We start from the raw sequence: 21,218 nt of genomic DNA, 5'->3' as shown, positions 1-21,218 counted from the left end.
AAAAAAAACTCACTACATGAGTGTAATAAAGATTATAATTGAATTTTTGAATTTTATTTATCTAATTGTCTTATTTTGTCACTAAGAGAAAATAATGGATTCCCTGTGACAGAGCCAAAAGATGAAGACTGGAGAGAGGATGTGAAAAAATTCTTCCCTGAAAAACTCTTTAACTTCACTATTATTAATTTATCTCCACAATAAATCCTTATTTTTTCCCTAAACAATATATTTGTAGTGTTATTTTGGTATTTTTTGATGCATTTTTTCGTCAGTACGTGACTTTTCTTCGATGAAATTTTACTTCCGGTTTTCCGTAAAAGGAATTAATCGATGTGAGTTTGCGCAGTATCACCAAAATACCCCCCGAAAAATCTGTTTTCAGAAGAAATTTTAGAAAAGGGTTGGCAAATTTTTTAGTGATTCGTGTAAAAACTTTCCATCTGCCCTTTTTTAACGCTCCTAAGTTTCATTCGAGCTAGTATTTGGCAACATTACTTTGTAAGGAATACTTTTCTTTTTTTCGATTGCATTTAGCGTTTCCAGGATACTAGTGTGGTACTGAAGAGAGAGTCCTATAGTTTTGGTTGTTGAGCGACTAAGATAGTGAAAGTACTTAGAGTCCTAAGTTGGTCTACAAGTATTTTCTTCGTCGTTCTTCAGGTCTTTCAATACAAACATGCCTTTTTTGATCACTAAGGAATTTTTTGTGGGGCAGAAGGAAAGTTTTTTGAAAGAGAGTATCTCATATGTGGTTGCTTACTCAAAAACTAGGGAAAAAATTTCCATCAGACTTGGAACTTTAACATAGGTCAACCTTTATGCTAAAGTTTGGTTAAGGATAATGTGACAAGGTTCACAAAATCACTCTACTGCAGCGGAGGTGGGAAAAAAAAGGATCTACGAATATGGCACTTTATGAGGTAAGGACTTGTAGGATAAATTCTTGAGCTAGAGTCCAGATGTCTGATTCGTATTTAAATTTACCTGTTGCTTTATATGAAATGCAAATTCTTTAAAACACTGTAACCATTGTAAAAACCCTCTTCCATTAACAAATCGAAAGAGATTTGAATTTCAAGCGAGGTAGCAAAAAAGTTTTTCAGAAATTTCTCTGTATAAAATATTCAACACTTGATAACAAGCTAGCTTGAGCTGAAATCGATATTCAATCGATTATCCATTAATTTATTTAATTTCATGCGCCTACATTACAATAAATACATTTCAATGAATATTGAATCACTATTAAAATAAATTTCTTAATCTTAACGATTTTCGTTTGTCTAAAAGTATAATTCTGATATTTTTCACAATTAAAAATAAATTTTTGCAACGTTTGCATAATGATTACAATACATTTGGCTCATTTCCATATTGTAAGGGATATTTATAGTACCACAGGAAACCCAGTGAGAAAATATAAAATTTAGAAGTAAACAGGTTGCGAATATTTTTGAAGCAAAAATTTTGTCCCATTAAAAAAATATACTAAATTTATGCTATCATATTTTTATTTTAAAAATGCATAAATGCTATCTCAAAAAGTCAAAATTTGAAAATGAAATCATATTCTTTATGATTTGAAGTAAAACAATTATTTTTTCACAGAAAATCTACAAATATTTTGGTCATAATTTTATTCCTTGAAAATAAATTCTAGAAAAGCCTCAAAAATGTAAAAAGGTATTAATTTAAGTGTTGCTTAGATTGTGGTTCATATGGCTTTGGTAATGAAAGTGAAACCAAAAACATAATCAGACTTTCTTTTCCTCTAATATATTAATGAATTACCTACTTTTGCCTCAGACCTTCCAATATGTTTTTTACTATTGGAGACCAATAGTAATAGAAATAATGGAATCTTGATGATTCTTTACCACAGATGCATGTTTCTTTGAGTAATAAAAAGCTAAAATTCAGCGGCCTATCAGCAATTTTTTTTGAAATAGCATAATGGTGTAAAAGATAATCCAATTCTAGCTAAAAAAATATTAGAAATTTTGATATTTACAGAAACACTTGTCACTGTAAATTAAGCATATATGTGAGCTTTTTTGCTTTATTTCAATGCAATGAAATATAAATAATCATAGATGTAATATCTATTTTTCTCTATCGCTAAATAGTTATATCTTCACATGTGAAAATAACACCTTCGGTAAAAATTCTTTAGAAAACCGCATTAGATAGAAAAAATCCACTCAAATTGTATTTCATTTATAATTATATGAAATAGAATATTAAATGGCCCCTAGGAGATATGGCTTTTACTTATGGATCTTACTCGTTCGTTGCTCTACTCGTAAGATATCACCTCAACACTTGAAGATACAATCTGTATCTCCATATATAATCAATCTTATAATTTCTCCCTTTGCAAGAATTAACTTCTAAATTCCAGGCAATGTAATAAGGGCCACAGATTTGTTAGTCATTGGCTATCAATTGCTACCCTCATAGAACAAGGACAATCCTCATATGCTAAAATATTTCTGTTATAGTGGGAATCTTGAATCAACGACCACTTAAAATATATTTGTGTATATTTAGGCATAAGCTCCTTGCTGCAAAATAAATGACTTTTTTTGCCTTATTTGGAAAATTAATTGAAAGAAATGTATGCAGTTGGCCAACAGTGCTCAAATGTGCTAAAACAGTTTGCCACGGGATTTACCCTTTAATAGTATTATGAAATTGTACTGCATTTTGTTTGAATTATAATCATATGCTGGAGTGATATACTGGGTCTTTAGAAATATAAAATAACTAACATACAAAATGAAATAATAGAATTAGTGGGAGATTAGTTAGTTAGTAGAATCAGTTTAACTCCCTTTCTGTCCACTGACTAATTACTGACATGTTATCCATTGATTCCAAGTCTAAAACAGAAATTCCTTGGCACAATGCTTTCTATTAATCTCTCAGATTTACCAAACATTTTTTTTCTTCCTTGTTGTCATACCTATGGGTATATTAATATTATTATTATTATTATCATTATTATTATTATTATTATTATTGAATTTTTTGCCACTCCCTTGCCCCCAGCCAATAAATTGATTTCTACAAAGACATCTCATACACCTTATTCAAAAAAAATGTTGTAATGGCCAAAGGCTGTCTATGGGCGATAGGTCATTCTGAGACAGAAATGGTGTCGTCAACTACAAACAGCATTGCATCAGTCTCAACACTAAGGCCCATGTTTTTAAGGAGAATAAGAAACAGAAACACAAGTCATTCTAGCTATTCTTGGATGTTGGAATGACCTATCTCCTATCACTTTTTGCCTATTGCCTTTTGCCTTCAGTCATGACAACGTTCTTTGAAATAAGTGTATCCATACAGTACTTAATTATTCAAAATAAAAAAATCTACAAAATATAATTGTAAACATGCAAATTTATTAATAATAATAATTTATTTATATGGTGCCAAATACATGCAAATATGATATAATGTATAAATTGTAAAAGACTAAACTTAGGACATACATTCACAAAATTGAGTTAAATTTAATGCTAAATTCCAACTCTTTTAAAATACTTTCGCAATTTTAGCTGCAAAAAGTAACTGTAAGAGAATAACAATGTTTTCAGAATTTTCATTTAAAAATAGATCTCATAAGGTTTGATTCAATAACATTCTCTTAATGCCTTTATGGCTGAATAATTTTTTATTTTATAATATTTAAATTTTATATGAAGACCAGCAAAGCAAATCTTTATAATAATTGTTTATCGAAAGTTACTTTGATTAAGATTATCAAAAATTATATTGTACAAAACCCATTTCTTGCTAAATTCAAAATTTATAGTGTTTTGCCCATATCTTATTTTATTTGTTTATTATTGGCAAACGGCAGTATAAAAAATCTGGAATAAAATTAATATTATGAGCCTAAATTTCCAGTTTCTTTGGATTGGGTCGATTCTAAAAACTAATGAATATTGGCTCCACGTGGGAATGACGAGATTAACCCTCATGTGGGCTCAAATGCATTGTTTAAATAATTTTAAGATTCTCTTGTGCTTTAGAAACAAATAATAATGATAGTAAAAAGCTCCCTTTTGCCCGGAATTAACGATTTCATACAATTTTTTCCTGTTTCAGATTCACTGGAGATCTAGAATATTTTAATCGAGAAGAATAAATAGTCATCTCAAGCGTTTTGGAGGCGTGTATTCATCGTTTGTAAATATGGACTTTATCCCTAATGATCAAATAATACTTTCTCCTTATGGGTTCCTGTCAGCTGATGGGCTTCCTGCGTTCTGGGCCAATCAGGAATGAGTAGCTATAGGGGGGTAAGGAGTATTGATGCAAGGGTGAAGGCAATGGATATTTTTGCACGAGGATTTGGTTGTACAAGAACTCTGTGGATTCTTACGCCGCCATATTGAACGACGGGAAAGTGTTTAGATTTTCGCTTGAGGGACTCTCTTCTTCGTTGGAAATTGCCCCAAAATATTGTCAAACGTCTCTACACCTATCCATCTCAAGCTTTGAAGTTTCATCTGGACGTTTTGGAACCTCTTTCGGGCTGAAAATCGACTGATAAAAATTGGTTGTTTTGCATATATCAAGCATCCTGGTTGTTCTAAAGCGAGGGATTAGAACACGTTCTGTCGAGACGTGGCGGTCACGTGTTTTTCATCGCGAAAAAAAATTGTTTCCTCCCCTCGAGTTTGTGAACTTCATAAATAGACAATTTTGAGTTAAAGAAGACTTGTTATAGATTTACCTGGTGAAATTTTCCACCGCTCAGTGCTTTGGAAAATGCGTTCACAGTGGACGTATTTTCATCGCTCGTGTTCATCGTGAAGGAGACTCTAGTCGATGGCGCAAATGGCTCCTGCTCTCACCGAGGCAAACGCGTCTCCCGGGTCGCCGAGAAAAAATTCTGTGGATCGGTACTGTTCGTCAACGATACCAGAGAATCTAAAACAAAACTCTATTAGTAAAGGAGTTGATTTAACGCTGCTCTCTCGAAACGGACTCGTTCGATTGCTCGACGATTCAGATAGTAGTAATAACATTACGAATACAACTGGAGAGCAGTCGTCGTGCTTGTCTTCCCCGCCCAAAAGTTCAATACGCAACGAAGAAGAGTTCAAAAAAGAGGACATGCCAAACGGACATTGTGTTAGTTTTCAAGAAAACGTCGTTGACATGACCAAATCAGCAAATATTCAAAGCGACAGCCAAAAGCGAAAGCCCGCCATTCCTAGTGATCTTTCAAGACGAGCATGTGCTTCAAGTACAGCTACTACGTTAACACCGGCGGGTGCTTGTAATATTGAACTGGAAGACGAGAAAAATAGCCGTCTACAGAAACATCCTGTAGCAAGTTTTAATTCATCTCTGGCGGCTATTTCACAGAGAACTGCAAGATCGGTTCAGCGACAAACTCGGTTAGAAAACCGTGCGAAAAAGCTCGAGAAACGCCTCCGGAGACTGCAAACGCGGCAAATTGAAACCCATGTGCATCGCCAATTGAACGGGATCGTCGATCAAATAAACGGAAAATCCGAGTCATCGTTTGGTTCTTCGAAAGGAGAGGAAGATTCCCTTCCTGGAGGAGGAGATACGAAACCAAACCTGAATACTGAGAAAGAAGGAATATTGTGTAGGAGTGCTTTACGATCACATGAAACTGACAATGGCCCAATTACTTATCAAGCCAAAGATCCAAGAAACGCTTCATCGAACAGTAATCCTACTGAAAATCAGCTCGAAAATGCGGTCAAATATTCTCCAGAAAGTGTTAACAAAGCAATAAGGAATGCCCTGAGTGGCGAAAGGCAAAAATTCGAAACAGAAAGTCTAGTGGATGGGTTAACTGCTTATGTAGAGCATTTGGAAACGATGTATGATTCGGATGCGACAGAGGCCAGCTCCGGAGACGAAAGCGAAGAAGAGGAAAATCGACCAGATTTGCTTCGATCTAATGTGTAAGTACTACAAAACATAAGAAAAATCATTCAAGGGTCCAATTATATTGTCAATAGTATATTTCAAGAAATCCCTGGCTGACAGATCGATTGGCTTTGTTGTTCGTCCTAGTGAATTACATAGTCCTTGTATACCCTTCGAGAGCATTTTTTGTGTGACAAACGCGAACAATGCCTTCTCGTTTTCGATTTCATTTCATCCAGAATCTCCAGTATCGGTTATAAAAATCTCTGAATGTAGTTGTTTACTTCAAAATATTTTCTTTACTCTTCTAACTCGTAGTCGTATCTCCCTTCATGATGACATTTTAAATTTCCCACGCATCAAAACAATACAAGCCTTGAAATCTAAAAGCGGGCGGGAAGAAAATTTAACTATCGTTCCTTTGACAAGGGTGAGGGTTTACGTATAAAGAATTTAATAGTATTTTTTTCGACCTAAAAAGATATGATCTTGTGGCACAAGTATTTTGTGAAAAATGTTGTCTTTGACGCCTCGGAGATCGTTTTACTTTTCCCTTTATCTTCCAGTATTTCTTGGATGTCTTGAATTCCACCTGGATTGATATTATAATTTTCCTCTTGTACGAATTCAATATAAGGAAATTGCTTATGCATATGTCATCTTGCTTTTTATAACTCCAGAACAGCTCAAATATATGCAAACAACATCAAGGGCTGAAAACAGCTTTTGTTCACGATGTAAATTACATCCTCTCAAATTATCATTTTCTTTCTTTTATTCCCCCACATCTTTTCATTTTCTATTTTTCGTTTTCATGATTTCAAAAAAAAAAAATTGCTTGCTAAAAATGTTATATAGGAATAAATTTATCGTGTTTTTAAGCTTTGAATTTGTAGTTGCAAAGACAGTCCAATGAATTAATTATGCTGTGTGGGTGAACTGGACTATAAATCTGCATATCATTTTGTTTGTAATTTTATTCATACATTTCTTTCACTGGGAATAAATGTTTGCCTAATTTAAGTAAAAAGCCTATAGGCCCAAGCTTTATGGCTTTAATAAATGGTATAAAAAAATACACAGATCCCCTGAAAATATTCAAATACAACTGGTGTTGTAGTTGTCTAACTTGTTTGAAAGGTTAAAAAACAAATAAAAGTTTGTGGGAGCTTGTGTGTGAATGGCCAATGAGAAAAACCTTAAAAATCTTGTATGCCATAGATAATATAACCCCTTCTGTTTCAAAAACTGCTTTTATTTGGTTGTCCACAGTAGAAAAACATCCTTTAAAGCAAAATGAATAAAAATTCACTATTTGGTATTGTTAGAAAAGCATGTCTATATCTTAAACCTCAATGATTTATTAAATACCAAAAAATATTTATTTTTTTGCACTAATATATTCTTATAATTATTTCATTTTCTTTCTAACCATTTCCTTATGCAATATTATTTCAGGTCAAAATCATTGAGAAAGGCCTATCAAACAGAGTTGGGAGAAATTTCTTCACGCTGGGCCTGGCTACAGTCACAAATTATCAATCTTGAAAGACAGATCCGAAAATATGAAGACATGCACAAAAATATTCAAGTCTCTAAGCAGCCAGTGAAATTGCAAGCTCCTGTCACAATGGCTGACCTTGACATAAAATTGGCAACTACTGCAAATGGCATATCAACAACAAAAAACAACTCAACATTGTCAGAGTCTACAGAATTAAAACTGAACATTTTCAAAGAACCTCAAAACCACCTGAGAAATGGATTAAAGAAAACATTACTGCAAAGTTCTGTGATTGAGAAAAGTGACATACCTTCCAAAAGGTTGCGCACGTCTGGTATCAAAAATGACCTAGCAGATAACAAAATCTCTGGAACGACTTCAGGAAATGATTTTGTTTCACAGTGTGCAAGAACTAGAGGGATAAACCCTGTTCACAATCGTACTCTGGTGCGTCTTTCTGCCATAAAAGAAACTTGCAAATACAGAGAGTCATCTTGTCAGTGCTCAACACCAGAAACACCTTGCATTTCCTGTACAAAAGTGGCCAAAACTATTACTGTAGTCGATCCAGCACTGCCTATTGCAGAACGTGTCAAACTATTGGACCATTCATATCATCCTGTCTTGTCATTCTCTACAGGTATTGAGATTTAAACGAGATTATTATTGAAAAGAGAATAAGAATCGTGAAATTGACTGCAGTTAAAGCCAATGAGCAATCTTAAATTATGTGAATTTTGTGTAGAAAACTTTGTTTTAAACCTGGCTGTAAACAAGAGCTGCCAGTCATTGGACAAATGTCCAGTTAAAGTGACCACTTGACTGGTAAATGATTTGCCTTGGCCAGACATTTGACCATTCACTACTTGGGTTTTGAGAGGTTAAATATGCCTCTGGCCTGACAAATGTCTTGCTTATTAAGAAAAATTAATTGCTGCCTCAGTATTGGTAATTTGGTTCACTTTCCTCCAGTGCGACTGGTATTTTTAGTGGATCTTGATTTAGTTTGAATTTCATCGACTAAATTGGGAGTAATTTTGTGTTGGTGATTTCCCTCAATTTCCTCCAATTGTCATGTTTTCAGTATCATGAAATCAAATATTTTTGTGTTTTCTAGAAATACCATTACAGTTTCATTTTGCATCCATCCTGAAGAAAGGTGGCTTTGAATCCAGAACCAAACCTCAGCCACCAAAGTCATCCGCACAGAATGAAAGAAAGTGAGTGGGACTCATTATTATTCTCAACCACTACCATATTGTAAACCTTCAAAAATAGGCCCTGGGCTTTTAATTGCCGAACATGTATGTTTCGTCTTAAAACAATAGAAAAACAATAGAGTGGTTTATTAATGGGCTTATTTTTGGAGTTTTATGAAGTTTTTATCAATTTAATCATTTCTGGGTCATGCTTTTTGGGTGATAAAAAGGTCTTGGTTGTTCAATAAGGTTTATACTGAGATGCTCCGACGAAGGACTAGCGTCCAAAACGTCAGTTTTTCGATCTTTTCACGGTGTATAATTTACCTTTTCATCATTACTGTTTCATTAGGAAACACCGACGCAGCTCACACTAGTTTTTAGCTAGTTATCTCTCCTGAGATGTTCAGTGAGCTGATAAAATAACATCAAATATTGATTAATTAAACGGTCCCTGAGAAAACCCCTAGGGTGATTCTCAGTCGGGATATGGGTCTTGCAGACCTCATTCAAATTTTCTCAAAGATAATAACTCAAGCCATTTATATTGCTGTACCAAATTTCACAGCCAGAAGTAAAGAAGTTGGTTCTCAACCAAAATTAGCTGAATGATATTTGCAAATTCTAAAATATGCCAATAGATACAAAGAAATGAAAAAATTTTTTTGAGCTATGTTAATGATCTCGAAGTGGCTATTTCAAGTAAATATTGACTGTTATAGGATGTAGTTAAGGTGCTTGAATTTTCAATTTCCATTCATCAAGCAACTAAGCATGAAGGGTCAACAGAGCAGAAAAACGACAAGGCTGCTACTTTTGCAATTTTTTTCTTTATCTCTCATTCATGCTAAAAAACATTTAGTGTTTTATTCGTGTCTCTTATGCTTTAAACTTTTCACAAAATTCTGCTAACCTCGAGCAACTCTACTTCGAGGTATTAGCGAAAATTTTAGTTTTTGTGCTGATCAAAATATCATCTCTCCCAATGTTCAGGGCTTTATATCTCAAATGTGCGTTCCTTAAGTTTCCCCGAATTTTGGTATTATGTTAATCAGCCCCCAAAAAGCCTGTTTATGAAATATAAAGCTTATTAACGCATAAAAGTCACAAGTAGAACCCGTTTTTCTACTGTGTCCAAAGGGTTAATAACCAGGAGATATTGAATAATAACCATGTAATCTCTAGAACGTTCTCCATTAATGATTTTGATATTAGTTTAGTTAATTGGACTGCGATTAAGTCATGTATTGGCTTCCAGTGTGTTATATTTAATGGATGTGCAGCTGGTATGTTGCCATAGTGATAAGGCCTTGTAATACCACATTTCAGTCTGATGATGTCATCCTGTATTAATACTTATGTGTTCAATAATGGCTAAGAGTATCAAAGTTTAAGAGATCTTTGTGGATTTTAATTCCAAATCAGTATTGAAAAACCTTCCAAAACAAAAAGAATTGATTTATTGGTAAATATTTTTGCTTATCTGGATCTAAACATTTTGGTTTCCATGGCACATGTCTAGATATTATAGTATTTTCAACAATCACTTGGTGTTTATTGAGTAGAAGGTTAGAAAAAAACAGCTTGTGACTGCATAAGGAATAAGAATAATTTAGTGTTTTCATTAAAAACACTAAGTGTTGGAGACCAGAGAAAGATCTGTTAACAGAGTAAAATTATCTGGCTAAAACTACCATGTTCTTCTATTATTTCAAAACTTATTGTGGTTTTTGATATTCTGTGAACTCAGAAGTTGCGAGCTGTACACTGAAATTTGAATTTCAGCCGCTGTCAATCAAAAATAATCAGTCAGTACCTTTTATATTTATGACCGGTGGCTATAAAAACTAATTTCACAGCAAGCCATTGAAATGTCTGAGTTTGCAGAATATTTAAAAACACACAGTAATGAACATTCTACCAGGACTCTCTGTCTAGTTCATGATCTTCTATTGTTTAAAACCTTAATGAAATCCCTGCATTTACTGGCAGATTTCCAAGAATAATATGTTCAAAACATAAATATGTGAATGTGTAAATAGAGTAGGTGATTATTGAAAACAAGATCTGTATTGCTCAAATTATCATGAGTTAACCTGACCAAGTAATGTCCACTTCACATTATTTCCATTCCCCTTGACCCAAATTAAGCATTCAGAAAATCAATATTCATAGTTTCTTTTAGGATGTTAATATTATTAGTTCTAAAGGGATAGTTTTTGATATTTGTGACCTATACTTTTTTCATCTAATTTCGTTGGATCTACATTTTTGTTTTGATCAACATAACTCTAATTTCACAAATTTCGAATACTTTAATCTTGTCTAAAATCAACAAAGCTGATAAGTTTCCTCGGGTGATAACATGGAGTATTTACAGTCATAATAAGATTTTATAACAAATATCTACCATAACACTAGTTTTCGTTTACAAACATTAGCATTGTGACGTTAATTGCCAACCATTATCACTCTAGCTCTTGCCAAGTTGCTTTGTTTACATTAACGAATCCATCTCTAGTTGGCACAGTAATGACAATAGCTTACAGTCACAGCCATTAGTAAACATATAACAACTGAATGCAATATGAGAATTTATCTTTATATAATTTAGTGAAAGGTTTTAACCAAACAAAATGTTATTTTACCAGAAAACCAATTCCCAAGCCATCAAATAGAAGAGCTCAACTGGCAAAAGGAGCTGCAGCTTCACTACTATCATCAGCAAGTGAGTTATCAATTTAGCTGTGGTGAAAAATATTCCATTCTAAGTTAAAGATTTTTTATTTATTTATTTATTTATTAATATACAGGACGTCATACTGAATTCTGTCCATTATGCTTTACACATTTTTCATTGAAATATTAAAGACCTTTAGTATAAGGTTTACCATTAACCACTAAATTCTAGGGGATCAGGCCCAAAACATGCCCGCATACAAGGAAAAACACTCAGCATTAACAAAACTCAATACCACAGCTCTTCCAGCAACAACTTTGTTATGATGTCAAAAGCTCTCCCTCACAAATGTCAAAAATTCAATGGAAAACACTTGACAATGAGCTGCAGTTTAAAATTTGTGGGTACCTAGCAAGAATGTCTTGCTAAAGATCTCTAATCACACAGCACAAACCTCTAGTCCTTGAGGTGAATACTTGGAATTCATCTCAAGCTTGAATAATAAAATTTATTTAATTAAGACAGTAATTATTTAATTACAGAATTCCGCAACCAGAAGTATGACCGTAAGAGGGGCTTCGCTAGTCTCCCAAGCACACCTAAAAATAACATCAAGACTGAGTCAAATCGCTCTTGCCATACCGAGATACCACGTAAGAAGAGAGCTGCTGCTATTAGTGCTGGTAGGCAGATATCCTAAGTGCTGTAGGAGTCATTAGAGAATTTTATATTTACTTTCGCAAAAGTGAAACAACCAGCGAGTAAAAATTCTTTAAAATTTGTGAAAAGGAATCCAAAAATCTCCAAGTAGTAGATAAACAAAAGAATATTTGTGTGTGCCGAGAAAGTCTACAATAACTAAAGTGAAAAATAGGTTAACAATGAAAACATTTGCCATTTGCGGAGGGGGGGGAATGTCAATCTAAAACTCTCTATTGACCAAAGCAGACTACCCTAAGGTCCTTTTTAGTGTTCATATTACGACCTTTGGTCTTGTAACTATGGATATGGTATATAACTCAGTTTGTTTATTTTCAACTATTTTGTTGACCCTGTTAGCTAAGCATATTGTTTTCCAGTTTCACGCTTTTTAGAATGTAGATAAATTATTTGAACTGGGGTTTTTTTTGCATTCCATTTTTTTGAACTGAAAAGGATAATACTCAAGGGAAAGATACACAATCTGAATGAAAGTTGTACTAAAGCTAGGTACAATGGGCTGTTTGCATGATGTTGGCATTTTACTACTACTATCAAAATTCTTTACAAATTTTCTTTCTTCAAATTTGTACATGAAGTCTTTGGCAGGTCTTTTCCTCATAATTGGTGCTAATTAACTAAACGATAGAAAGAGTGCAAGGGATCCTGGTAGTCGTAGGTGATGGTGCCATAACGCAAGTGCCCTATTTGTGTTCAGCTACTAATATTTGGTATTAACTCTTATAGCTGCACAACTACAGAAGCGAGCAAGAAGTTTATCTCTGCCAACAACTGGGTCCTCATCCTCTACGCCCACATCTTCACCAAGTCCCACCCCTCTGTCTAACTCGATGCCACCATCAACACTCAATCTTTTACTCCGAAAGAAAAGAACAAGTAATGCATTTGACATCAATAATATCGTTATTCCATACTCGATGGCTTCTTCAACAAGGGTAGAAAAACTTCAATACAAAGAAATCCCAACTCCAAATTGGCGTGTGTTAGAGGTTGCTGAGAGTACATCAACTGGTGAACAGTCTGAAGAAAAGGTAATAAATTCTGCTAACAGATTTAACCATTATCAAACACCACAGTAATTCCTAATTCAGGGTCAAAACAAAAGATTATGCTGTCTGGAGGATTTGAATCCTTTATGGTGTTATAAATATATTCATTTTATTCAAGGTATTTAGTGCAAGGGGTCCAAAATGCTAAACAGAAATATTTTGACTGTCACGAAACCCCTCTAACTCTTCTTTCTGTTCTCATTCTGCTTCATCCCTCTCTCTCTTCTAAAAAACATAATATCTAGAAAATGAGCCTAATGCTTTATGGCATTATCGCTGAGGCTTAAGATTCAACGTCATATGATTGGCATGTTCATATACCTATTTCAAGAATGCTTGTTTGAGTTACAGGATATATTTGATATGTCATAGGTCATTCCAAGACCATAAGATATTACAGTGTATCTAAACACGAATAATCGAGTGTGTTCAAAACGGCTTCGTCCACAATACAAGCAACACTTATTATCTCAAGACTAACATTCCTGTTTTTGACGAGAAATTATAAGAAACAACAGTCATGCCAGCTTATTCCCTTAGATCTTGGTACGCCTGCAATCGCTAATATTCTTTCTCGTATTGCTCAGACATTCTTTTTTGAAGGTGTTCAAACTATCTAGGGTGTAAGGTGTCTGTCATTTCTGTTGTTTGTGTTCCTTTTTTATTTTTTTGCCAACAAGATCTTTATTCCGAAGGAAATGATTACAGCCTTCCCAATTTTGTTCCTTTAGTTCATAAGAATTAGCGTTATCTTATTATTTTAAAAGGAAATTGCTTTTTACAGCTGTCCCGTCTCACTTTCCGTATGAATTCTTTTCCAGTCTGAAACAGAGGTCCTCGATGACGAGCTTTACATCGAAAGACACGAAATATGCGAAGAACACGAAAGGAAAAGATTCTTGGGATTTTTAACTAAGAAACGTAAACGGTCCCAACGACAAAGCAGCGAGCTTGGAAGTATTGAAGACTCTCAGAATACCCCTCCTGGTACCCCAGGAATGATGCCTTCACCCACTGGCGTCCCTGGGTCTGTAACTCCAACATCAGGGGGGTTGTTATCCCGATCGTTATCCATTGAACAGAAGTTGTCTCATAGGCGATCTTCGTCTACTGACAGTCTCTTCAAGGCAGCTGATATGGATTGTTGGCCGACAGTTGCGCCCTTCCCGCTCCGATCTTTTCCTTTGACCGAACAAGAAGTGGAGAATATGAAGCTTCCTACTCCTCTGCCCACTCCTGTGCCTTCAATGCCTGCTTCCCCGGCTCCTATGTCACCGTCAATGAGTCCAATGTGCTCGCCTCTTGCCAGCCCTTCAAGTGACATCGACATGAACGAGAAGAATGACGAAAAGAATGAATGGACTGTGAAACTGGTAACCAGTGACAACGAATCAACCAATGGGGATCCAAATCATCCGAGAAAAGGCATTGTCCTTAAGTTGGCAAAGAGGTGACCCTTATGGGGGGAAAAAATAGAAAAAGAGGAACGGAAAAAAAAAAAAGAAAAAGAAAATTGTAACTAAAGTTAGAAACCCTTTTGTAAAGAGTTTGACGAGCGTTTTACTGCGGTTATCAATGTTATGTGAACCCGGTACCTGCGAGATGCACGCTGAAATTTGGTCGTATCCTTTCACATTTTGACTGGCGGCAGCGAAAAACTATATTCCAACGTGCAACTCGCAACTAGAGTGATTTTATTTAACCCGTGAAAAAATAGTACGCATAATAGTTAGTAGTAGACTCTAAACCAATTGTTGTTGGGTTTTTTGTGTGTGTGTTTTTTTTTTTGTTGTTGTTGTTTTTTGTTTTTTTTATTAACTAGTATTAACTAAATAGTCATTTTTCTTTTTTTAAATAAAATCACTCTATCGACTAGACATGATGCTGAAAATAGCAGTAAGCTATGTAGGGTTATTAATCACAACATTTAATTCAATGTTTGTACTGTCTTGATATAGTCAGTCATTTGAAAATTATATTGTTTGGTTTGTAGAAGTGTATTCCCGATACTCATTCATTATTCAGACCTAAGGGTTTTTGATAAGCTTTGCTTTGATACGCGTTGGTCGTTAGTGTTAAAGACGTTCAAGTCTGTTGATAAAACGAGATGATTTAAGCTATGTAAATTTAGACGGTTGAATTGTTTGGAATATTGAATCGTATTAACCATTATATTATAAGTATTCTTTCACGTTTTCTATACTTATCCATACTTAAGTTTAGAAATAACCATCCATTCATCCATTTATTCATCCTTTCACTTTCTGTACATATATTGTATGGCGTTTAGGAAAATTGACATTTATCTTGTACATATCGTGTCAAAAAGTTTGTAGGGTTTGTCCCATGTAAAAATAAACTTTTTTGTTAAATACAGTAATTCTTGGAATGTGTTCGTCTGTTAAATTTTATCGATAACCTGAAACGACCTCTGGTCTGATCTAAGTCTGGGCACGTCTAACTCGCAGATCGAACCCTGAAACAACCTCTGGGCTGATCTAAGGTAGTCGTCTCCTACGCAGCCGCTATTAGTTGCGGCTGCGTAGGAGACTAGATCTAAGGATCTAACGTAGATCGAGCCATGAAACAACCTCAGGGCTGATCAAAGTTGGGGTGTGTCTAGGAGTACGTAGACGTTCGTATTTTGAACGAGCTTTATGAGCTCTTGGACGATACGTGTTTAAATAAATTATTGATTGATTGAGCTACGTTAATTACGCAAATCCAGGTAGAGTGACCACAGTAAATCCGTGAAACTTTAGTAATACAAAATAGCACAATTTCATGCAAATTCAATTGTTTTCTATTGTTTAACTAGCACTATTTTGTACTATTTAGTAATTAGTGTTTCACGGATTTACTGTGGTCACTCCTAGTTAGGCTATTGTTATCATGGCAGTATAAATATGACCAATCTGACTTTATTCTTCACTTGACTCTGAAGATGATTTGGTTGTCGAAACGTCAGTCACATCAAACAGTCCTCAGGATTACATCCACGCGGATGATCATAATACAAATATTGTTAAATTTGATAAACCTGGGTTCAGACCGTTCTATACAGTACGTCTAACTCGCAGATCGGACCCTGAAACAACCTCTGGGGTGATCTCAGTCGGGGCACGTCTAAAGATTAAACCCTGAAATAACCTCTGGGGTGATCTAAGTCGGGGCACGTCTAACTCGCAGATCAAATTGGTGGGGGTAGGGGGGGGGGGTGTTAGGTCTTATGGAGGAAGGAAAATCATAGAACCCGGAGAAAAACCCTCGAATCAAGGGAAAGACCTAGAAAACTGAAGAGTGTGATACTGAGTCCAGGAATGGAGTGCGATACCTGTCCCTTCTAATGCATTTACTACACCTTGGGTAGACGGGCATAATTGATAAGGCTGCCGATAGTTCGATTTGGAATTTGGAAGTTGATAGCAGTAGAGAACCAACAAACTATTCTGCTCACATGACAACGATCGCATACATGCATCAAAACATAGCAATTGTTACAACCCATGGTCCCACTCTTTGATCCCTTAAGCATTCGCTTAAAATAGTAGCGCAGAACTCCTGAGTATTGGTGAGAGGCGGCACATTAACAGCGCACGCCACCCGTGCTTCCCGAATCCGTGCCTTCTTTTTTTGAGGCGATAGGTGCACTGCTGCTAGCCAACCTTGATAATAGACGGCTCTTGGCTTGGGCGCTTGTTTTACCATTGCAAACCCCGTGTGTCATTCCCTAAAATGTCATTTCTTTATTTAACGGTTGCGAATGAGAAGACAAATATGGATGCAACTCAAACAAAGAGGATCCTGTAAAGGGGTAAAATGGGAGCTGGAATTCGCTTTTTGGGCTAGGAAGATGGGATTTTATGGACTGGGATTTGGAAACAAAAAAGAACAATCAAAAATGGGATTGAGATTTAAGCAAAACAAGCTGGGACTGGGATTTGGTCAAAATGGGAACCCACCTGCTTCAGGATCCTTAATACGATCCTGTTCTCAACGGAATGACACGTGGTCTGAAATGGAAAAACAATACACCCAAGCAAATTTGCAAAAGGTCTATTTGAATCGAAGGGGCGACTTGAAGCACAGGACCAAAACTGTGCAAACAAAAATTTTTGTTATGGTAGGAAATTCCAAAATAAAGGCAACGAGAATTAGCAGGAGTGGTGAACGGAAACGTTTGCATGCGTTGTACCGCGAGGAGGCTAAAATCTTAACAGTAACCAGAGGTCACACCTCAGCAGATAAAAACTATAAAAATAACGAGACATACAATACAACTTAATACAACCTAATATCCCTACTCGAGAGTTATATTTCAAGCAGATTTGGGGATTAATTATCGAAGTCAAAAGCCCAAAGGAGAGAATTGTTTGTGCTGAGTGACCGAATGATTGACCGAGTGTCGTGGCTTGTATTATAACCACCTGTCTCTAACCAGCTTTGTTCTTTTAATCCTAATTCTTTGTAATGATCTGAAATACAATTCGGTTTTTGAATTACGCGAGAAGAAGGGATTAAAGTGAAAAATGGTTACATCAAATATATGGATGTGCGATCAGTGACATATGAAATTTTTCATATTGGACATTATCACCCACAAACTAGGAAACAACCAGAAACTAAAATAGTGAGCACACACTTGAAGATTTGGGTCTTAGACGGAACAATACACTGTAAACTCGGAAAGGAAAGAAAAATAACTCATTTTTCTATTATTTTATGATGGTAAATTTATTGACTTTTCCATTCCTGAAAATATTCTATTCAGCGTTCTTAAATTTTTAAACGAAACTCCCAAAACATCGAATATAAGGTGCTCTAAATTTCGTGTCAGAGTGGGAGAGTTTTACGGCTGATGCAATCAAGCTGTTTGAACGCCGATAACTACAAAAACAATGCGGTGCATAAATTATCGAGCTGATGAGATACGTGGGGGTCTCCCAAGGCTTGTATTCGTTTAACGATGCTATAAACCTACTGCAGTAATTTTAAGAGTTAATTCTTAATTTATATCTTAAAGTTCAGTGGTAGCTAGAATGTGGTTAAAATTGAAGATCATATGTGGCCGGTTTTAAAACAAGCTTTACCTGAGGTTCAGATGCCGTTACAACAAATACGAAGCAATGCCAAACAGCTGTTTCTTTCTTTCTTTCTTTTTTTTAAAAAAAAGAAACAAAACCTTTTGTTCTGATGAAAAACGGCTAGCAAAGCCCTTCTAAAAAAGCTAGGACTGTACTTTTTTTCATTTGTATTTATAGTATTGCCTAGGGCTATCGGGAATCCCGCAGGAAATGCCATAAAATTTTTATTTTCTGATTCTTCTAGAGTGACCGTCGTTACTTTGGATATCTTTGGTAAATAAATATAATACTCCACCCACGACAAATTATAATTGGGCTACGCTTTTGTACTCAAAAATTCCGCTTTCTTTTGTTCATCATCATGTTGTGCATAGATGATATTCAAATGTATATGGTGTGTGTTTGAGAGCGAAAAAGTGTCCCCCAGTGAGTGCCGAGAAATCGCTAAAACAACTAGACACTGGAATAAAAAGATTTTTTTTATTTTTATAGTTAATCACACAAAATCTAAATGTGCAACCACAATATGTAGATAATAGAGTCCTAAAAAGGTGCTTTGTTACAACTTTTCGTGGTTACATAATCGTTTTCGCAGTCTTTCTTCAGAATTATTCACCCATGCAGTCAAGGCTCAGACAGTAACCAGTGTATTAAGAGCACATAAAATATTCAAATACAATCACCCAACTTACGCTACCTAACGATGAATCGTTTGAATTGCTTCTTCCCAACACACTTGAGAAAATATAAATTCGTCCTCGAGAGAAAAAGGCTATTTTTTTGCACATGTTTCTAGCTCGTCGAGTTCATTGACGTAATGATAGATGATTTGTCTAAAAGCTAAACTTTAGGCGTGCAACCAAATGATAGGCCAAATCTTGAATCATTTTACAATATGTAGAAAGCTGTGCTAACACAGAATACTAAAATGAACGACAATATTAATTAAACACTAAATGAAGCGACTCTATCGTACAAGAGTAATACCAGACTCAGGTATCAATTTAGAGATGGAATCGCTATTAACTTTATTTTTTCTTTTCGTGGTGGTATTTTCAAGTATCGATGGTCAAGAATCAACAGAGGAGAAAAACTCGGAAGGACGCCGTGTTCTTGTTTTTGGCGGGAACGGCTTCATTGGTAGTGAAGTCGTCAAAGAACTCATTGAAAAAGGCTATGACATCACTCTAGTCAATCGCGGTAACTGGTATTTTGACTCCAAAGAACGAATCCAACCTTACGTTAATTACCACTTTACTTGCGATCGAGACAAAGCATTCAAGCTTGAATGCCCTGAGCTGCTAACTTCTGGATACTACGATATTGTCATAGATTTTAGTTCATACACTTCCAAACAGATTCAACAAGTTACCGACATATTACGAGATCGAGTTGGTCTCTACATTTACATCAGTACTGACTCTATTTACGAAGTCTGCCAGAAAGACCACGTTGCAGCCTCTAGAGAGGAAGATGCAGTCAGACCCAAAAGTGCTAAAAAAAGAATGCAGTTAAGAAAGTCAGAGACTTATGGGCACGAAAAACTCGCATGCGAAGAAGTTCTCCGAAAACAGCGTCAAGCGGGTGGCTTTCCATACGTGGCTCTTCGACTTCCTGATGTGATTGGACCACGCGATGGATCATTCCGATTCTGGACATACCAAATATGGATTCAAACTCACAAGGCTATAAAAGAGAAAGTCCATCTTCCTCTAGGCGTTTCCGATACTAAGTTTAGTCTGATACACGTTGAAGATGCAGCAAAAGCAGTACAGAAGATTATCGAGGCTGGTCCTAAAGCTTACGATCTAGCAATCAATTTTGCTTTTGAAGAATATTTCACTTTGAAGTCACTCTTGACAGACATTGGTAGACAATTGAAAGTTGAGGATATAGACTTTTTAACAGACGAAGATCAAGCTTGGTACACATATCCAACAGTTACTAAAGGACCGTTAGATATCAGTCGAGCTAGACTCCTTTTGGACTGGGAACCAATACCTTGGACGAGAGCATTGAAATCTTTGACAACTTTTTTTGAGGACGCCATGACAGACAAGGCCTTCGCATCGGAGAGAGAAATGGTCTTAGCTGATGTGATAGAAAATCTGGTCCCAGAAGAAAAGTATTCTAGTTTTTTAAAGGCGTTAAAACGAATATATGGCGAAGACGTTTTTGACGGTCTCGACATGGATATTGGGTTTGCTAAGGACGCAATGGAATTAGAAGGTAGCAGTGTTAACAACACTTCTGATGCACATACAATTGCAAGCAACGGCCAAAACAGTACAACGACTGCTGATGAAGTAGTACATGATGACGAAGAAATGGAAAGTGCTGATACTGCAAAGTCAACGAAGAATGCAGAAAAAGAAGAACTTTAAATTAGGAGACTAAAAAATATTATGATAATATTCAACATAGATAAGCTATAGGTAATTCTAATGACCATGAGAGAAACTCAGTATACTGAAGTTAAAATTTTATCCGAAACAACCTTCTGAACTTCACGAAGTTACGTGGCTGGAAACGCACGGAAGACTTAGTGTTTTCGGATGCATATTCTGAATAACTCAATTTTGTGGATTATATTTACTTATGATAATAAATAAAAATAGTAATATGTCTTCATTTAAATTGATAAAAATACACATCAATAATATGCAGTATGAGATACAATAGGGATGCATGCAATAAAGCTAGATAAATCAATTATACGTAAAATAAATCTATTAATAAATTCATATTTCACAACCATATATCACTCCCCGTACGGAACTCTTCCGTGGGGTTCGCTACGCACTGCACGCACTGCACTAATACATGCTGTAATTACGACATACAACACTCAACTCACGGAGGGAGGAAGACCGCGGGAGAACTCAGAGAAAAACGTATTGTCAAGGGAGAGAACAACACATCAAACAAACTCAATTCCAGCCCGAACCGGGACTAGAACGGGCCACAGTGGTAAGAGGCGAGCATTAAAACCATTACGACACACTGAGCCACCCAAGTTTAATTTTTACTATAGGTGTGGTTGCTACGTTGTAAGAA

At 35.6% G+C, this 21,218-nt stretch overlaps 2 protein-coding genes across 3 annotated transcripts; both read left to right on the top strand.

The window, feature by feature from the left end:
• Nucleotides 1-397: 397 nt before the first annotated feature.
• On the top strand, nt 398-15,466 carry LOC116301552 (uncharacterized). 2 transcript variants are annotated; one of them, XM_031710629.2, is made up of 8 exons: nt 398-923; nt 4,120-5,960; nt 7,384-8,069; nt 8,547-8,649; nt 11,280-11,356; nt 11,851-11,961; nt 12,755-13,059; nt 13,899-15,466. In XM_031710629.2, the coding sequence occupies exons 2-8, from the start codon at nt 4,846-4,848 to the stop codon at nt 14,529-14,531; spliced, it is 3,030 nt and encodes a 1,009-aa protein (XP_031566489.2). In that variant the 5' UTR covers nt 398-923; nt 4,120-4,845; the 3' UTR covers nt 14,532-15,466. The 2 variants fall into 2 exon arrangements, with proteins under 2 accessions (XP_031566489.2, XP_031566488.2); XM_031710628.2 differs by having other exon boundaries at nt 399-923; nt 11,851-11,991.
• Nucleotides 15,467-19,132: 3,666 nt separating this feature from the next.
• Nucleotides 19,133-20,784, top strand: LOC116301551 (UDP-D-glucose 4,6-dehydratase-like). Its single transcript, XM_031710627.2, has one exon. It carries the CDS (start codon nt 19,172-19,174, stop codon nt 20,543-20,545), a length of 1,374 nt encoding a protein of 457 aa, XP_031566487.2. The 5' UTR covers nt 19,133-19,171; the 3' UTR covers nt 20,546-20,784.
• Nucleotides 20,785-21,218: the final 434 nt, after the last annotated feature.

Source organism: Actinia tenebrosa, unplaced genomic scaffold (assembly GCF_029948245.1).
Source record: "Actinia tenebrosa isolate PJP-AT-01 unplaced genomic scaffold, QUT_ActTen_1.0 PGA_scaffold4__44_contigs__length_22323623, whole genome shotgun sequence".
In the NCBI taxonomy this organism is placed as follows: Eukaryota; Metazoa; Cnidaria; class Anthozoa; order Actiniaria; family Actiniidae; genus Actinia; species Actinia tenebrosa.
Note: the sequence above shows the minus strand (reverse complement) of the source record. Positions and strands in the feature narration are given on the sequence as shown.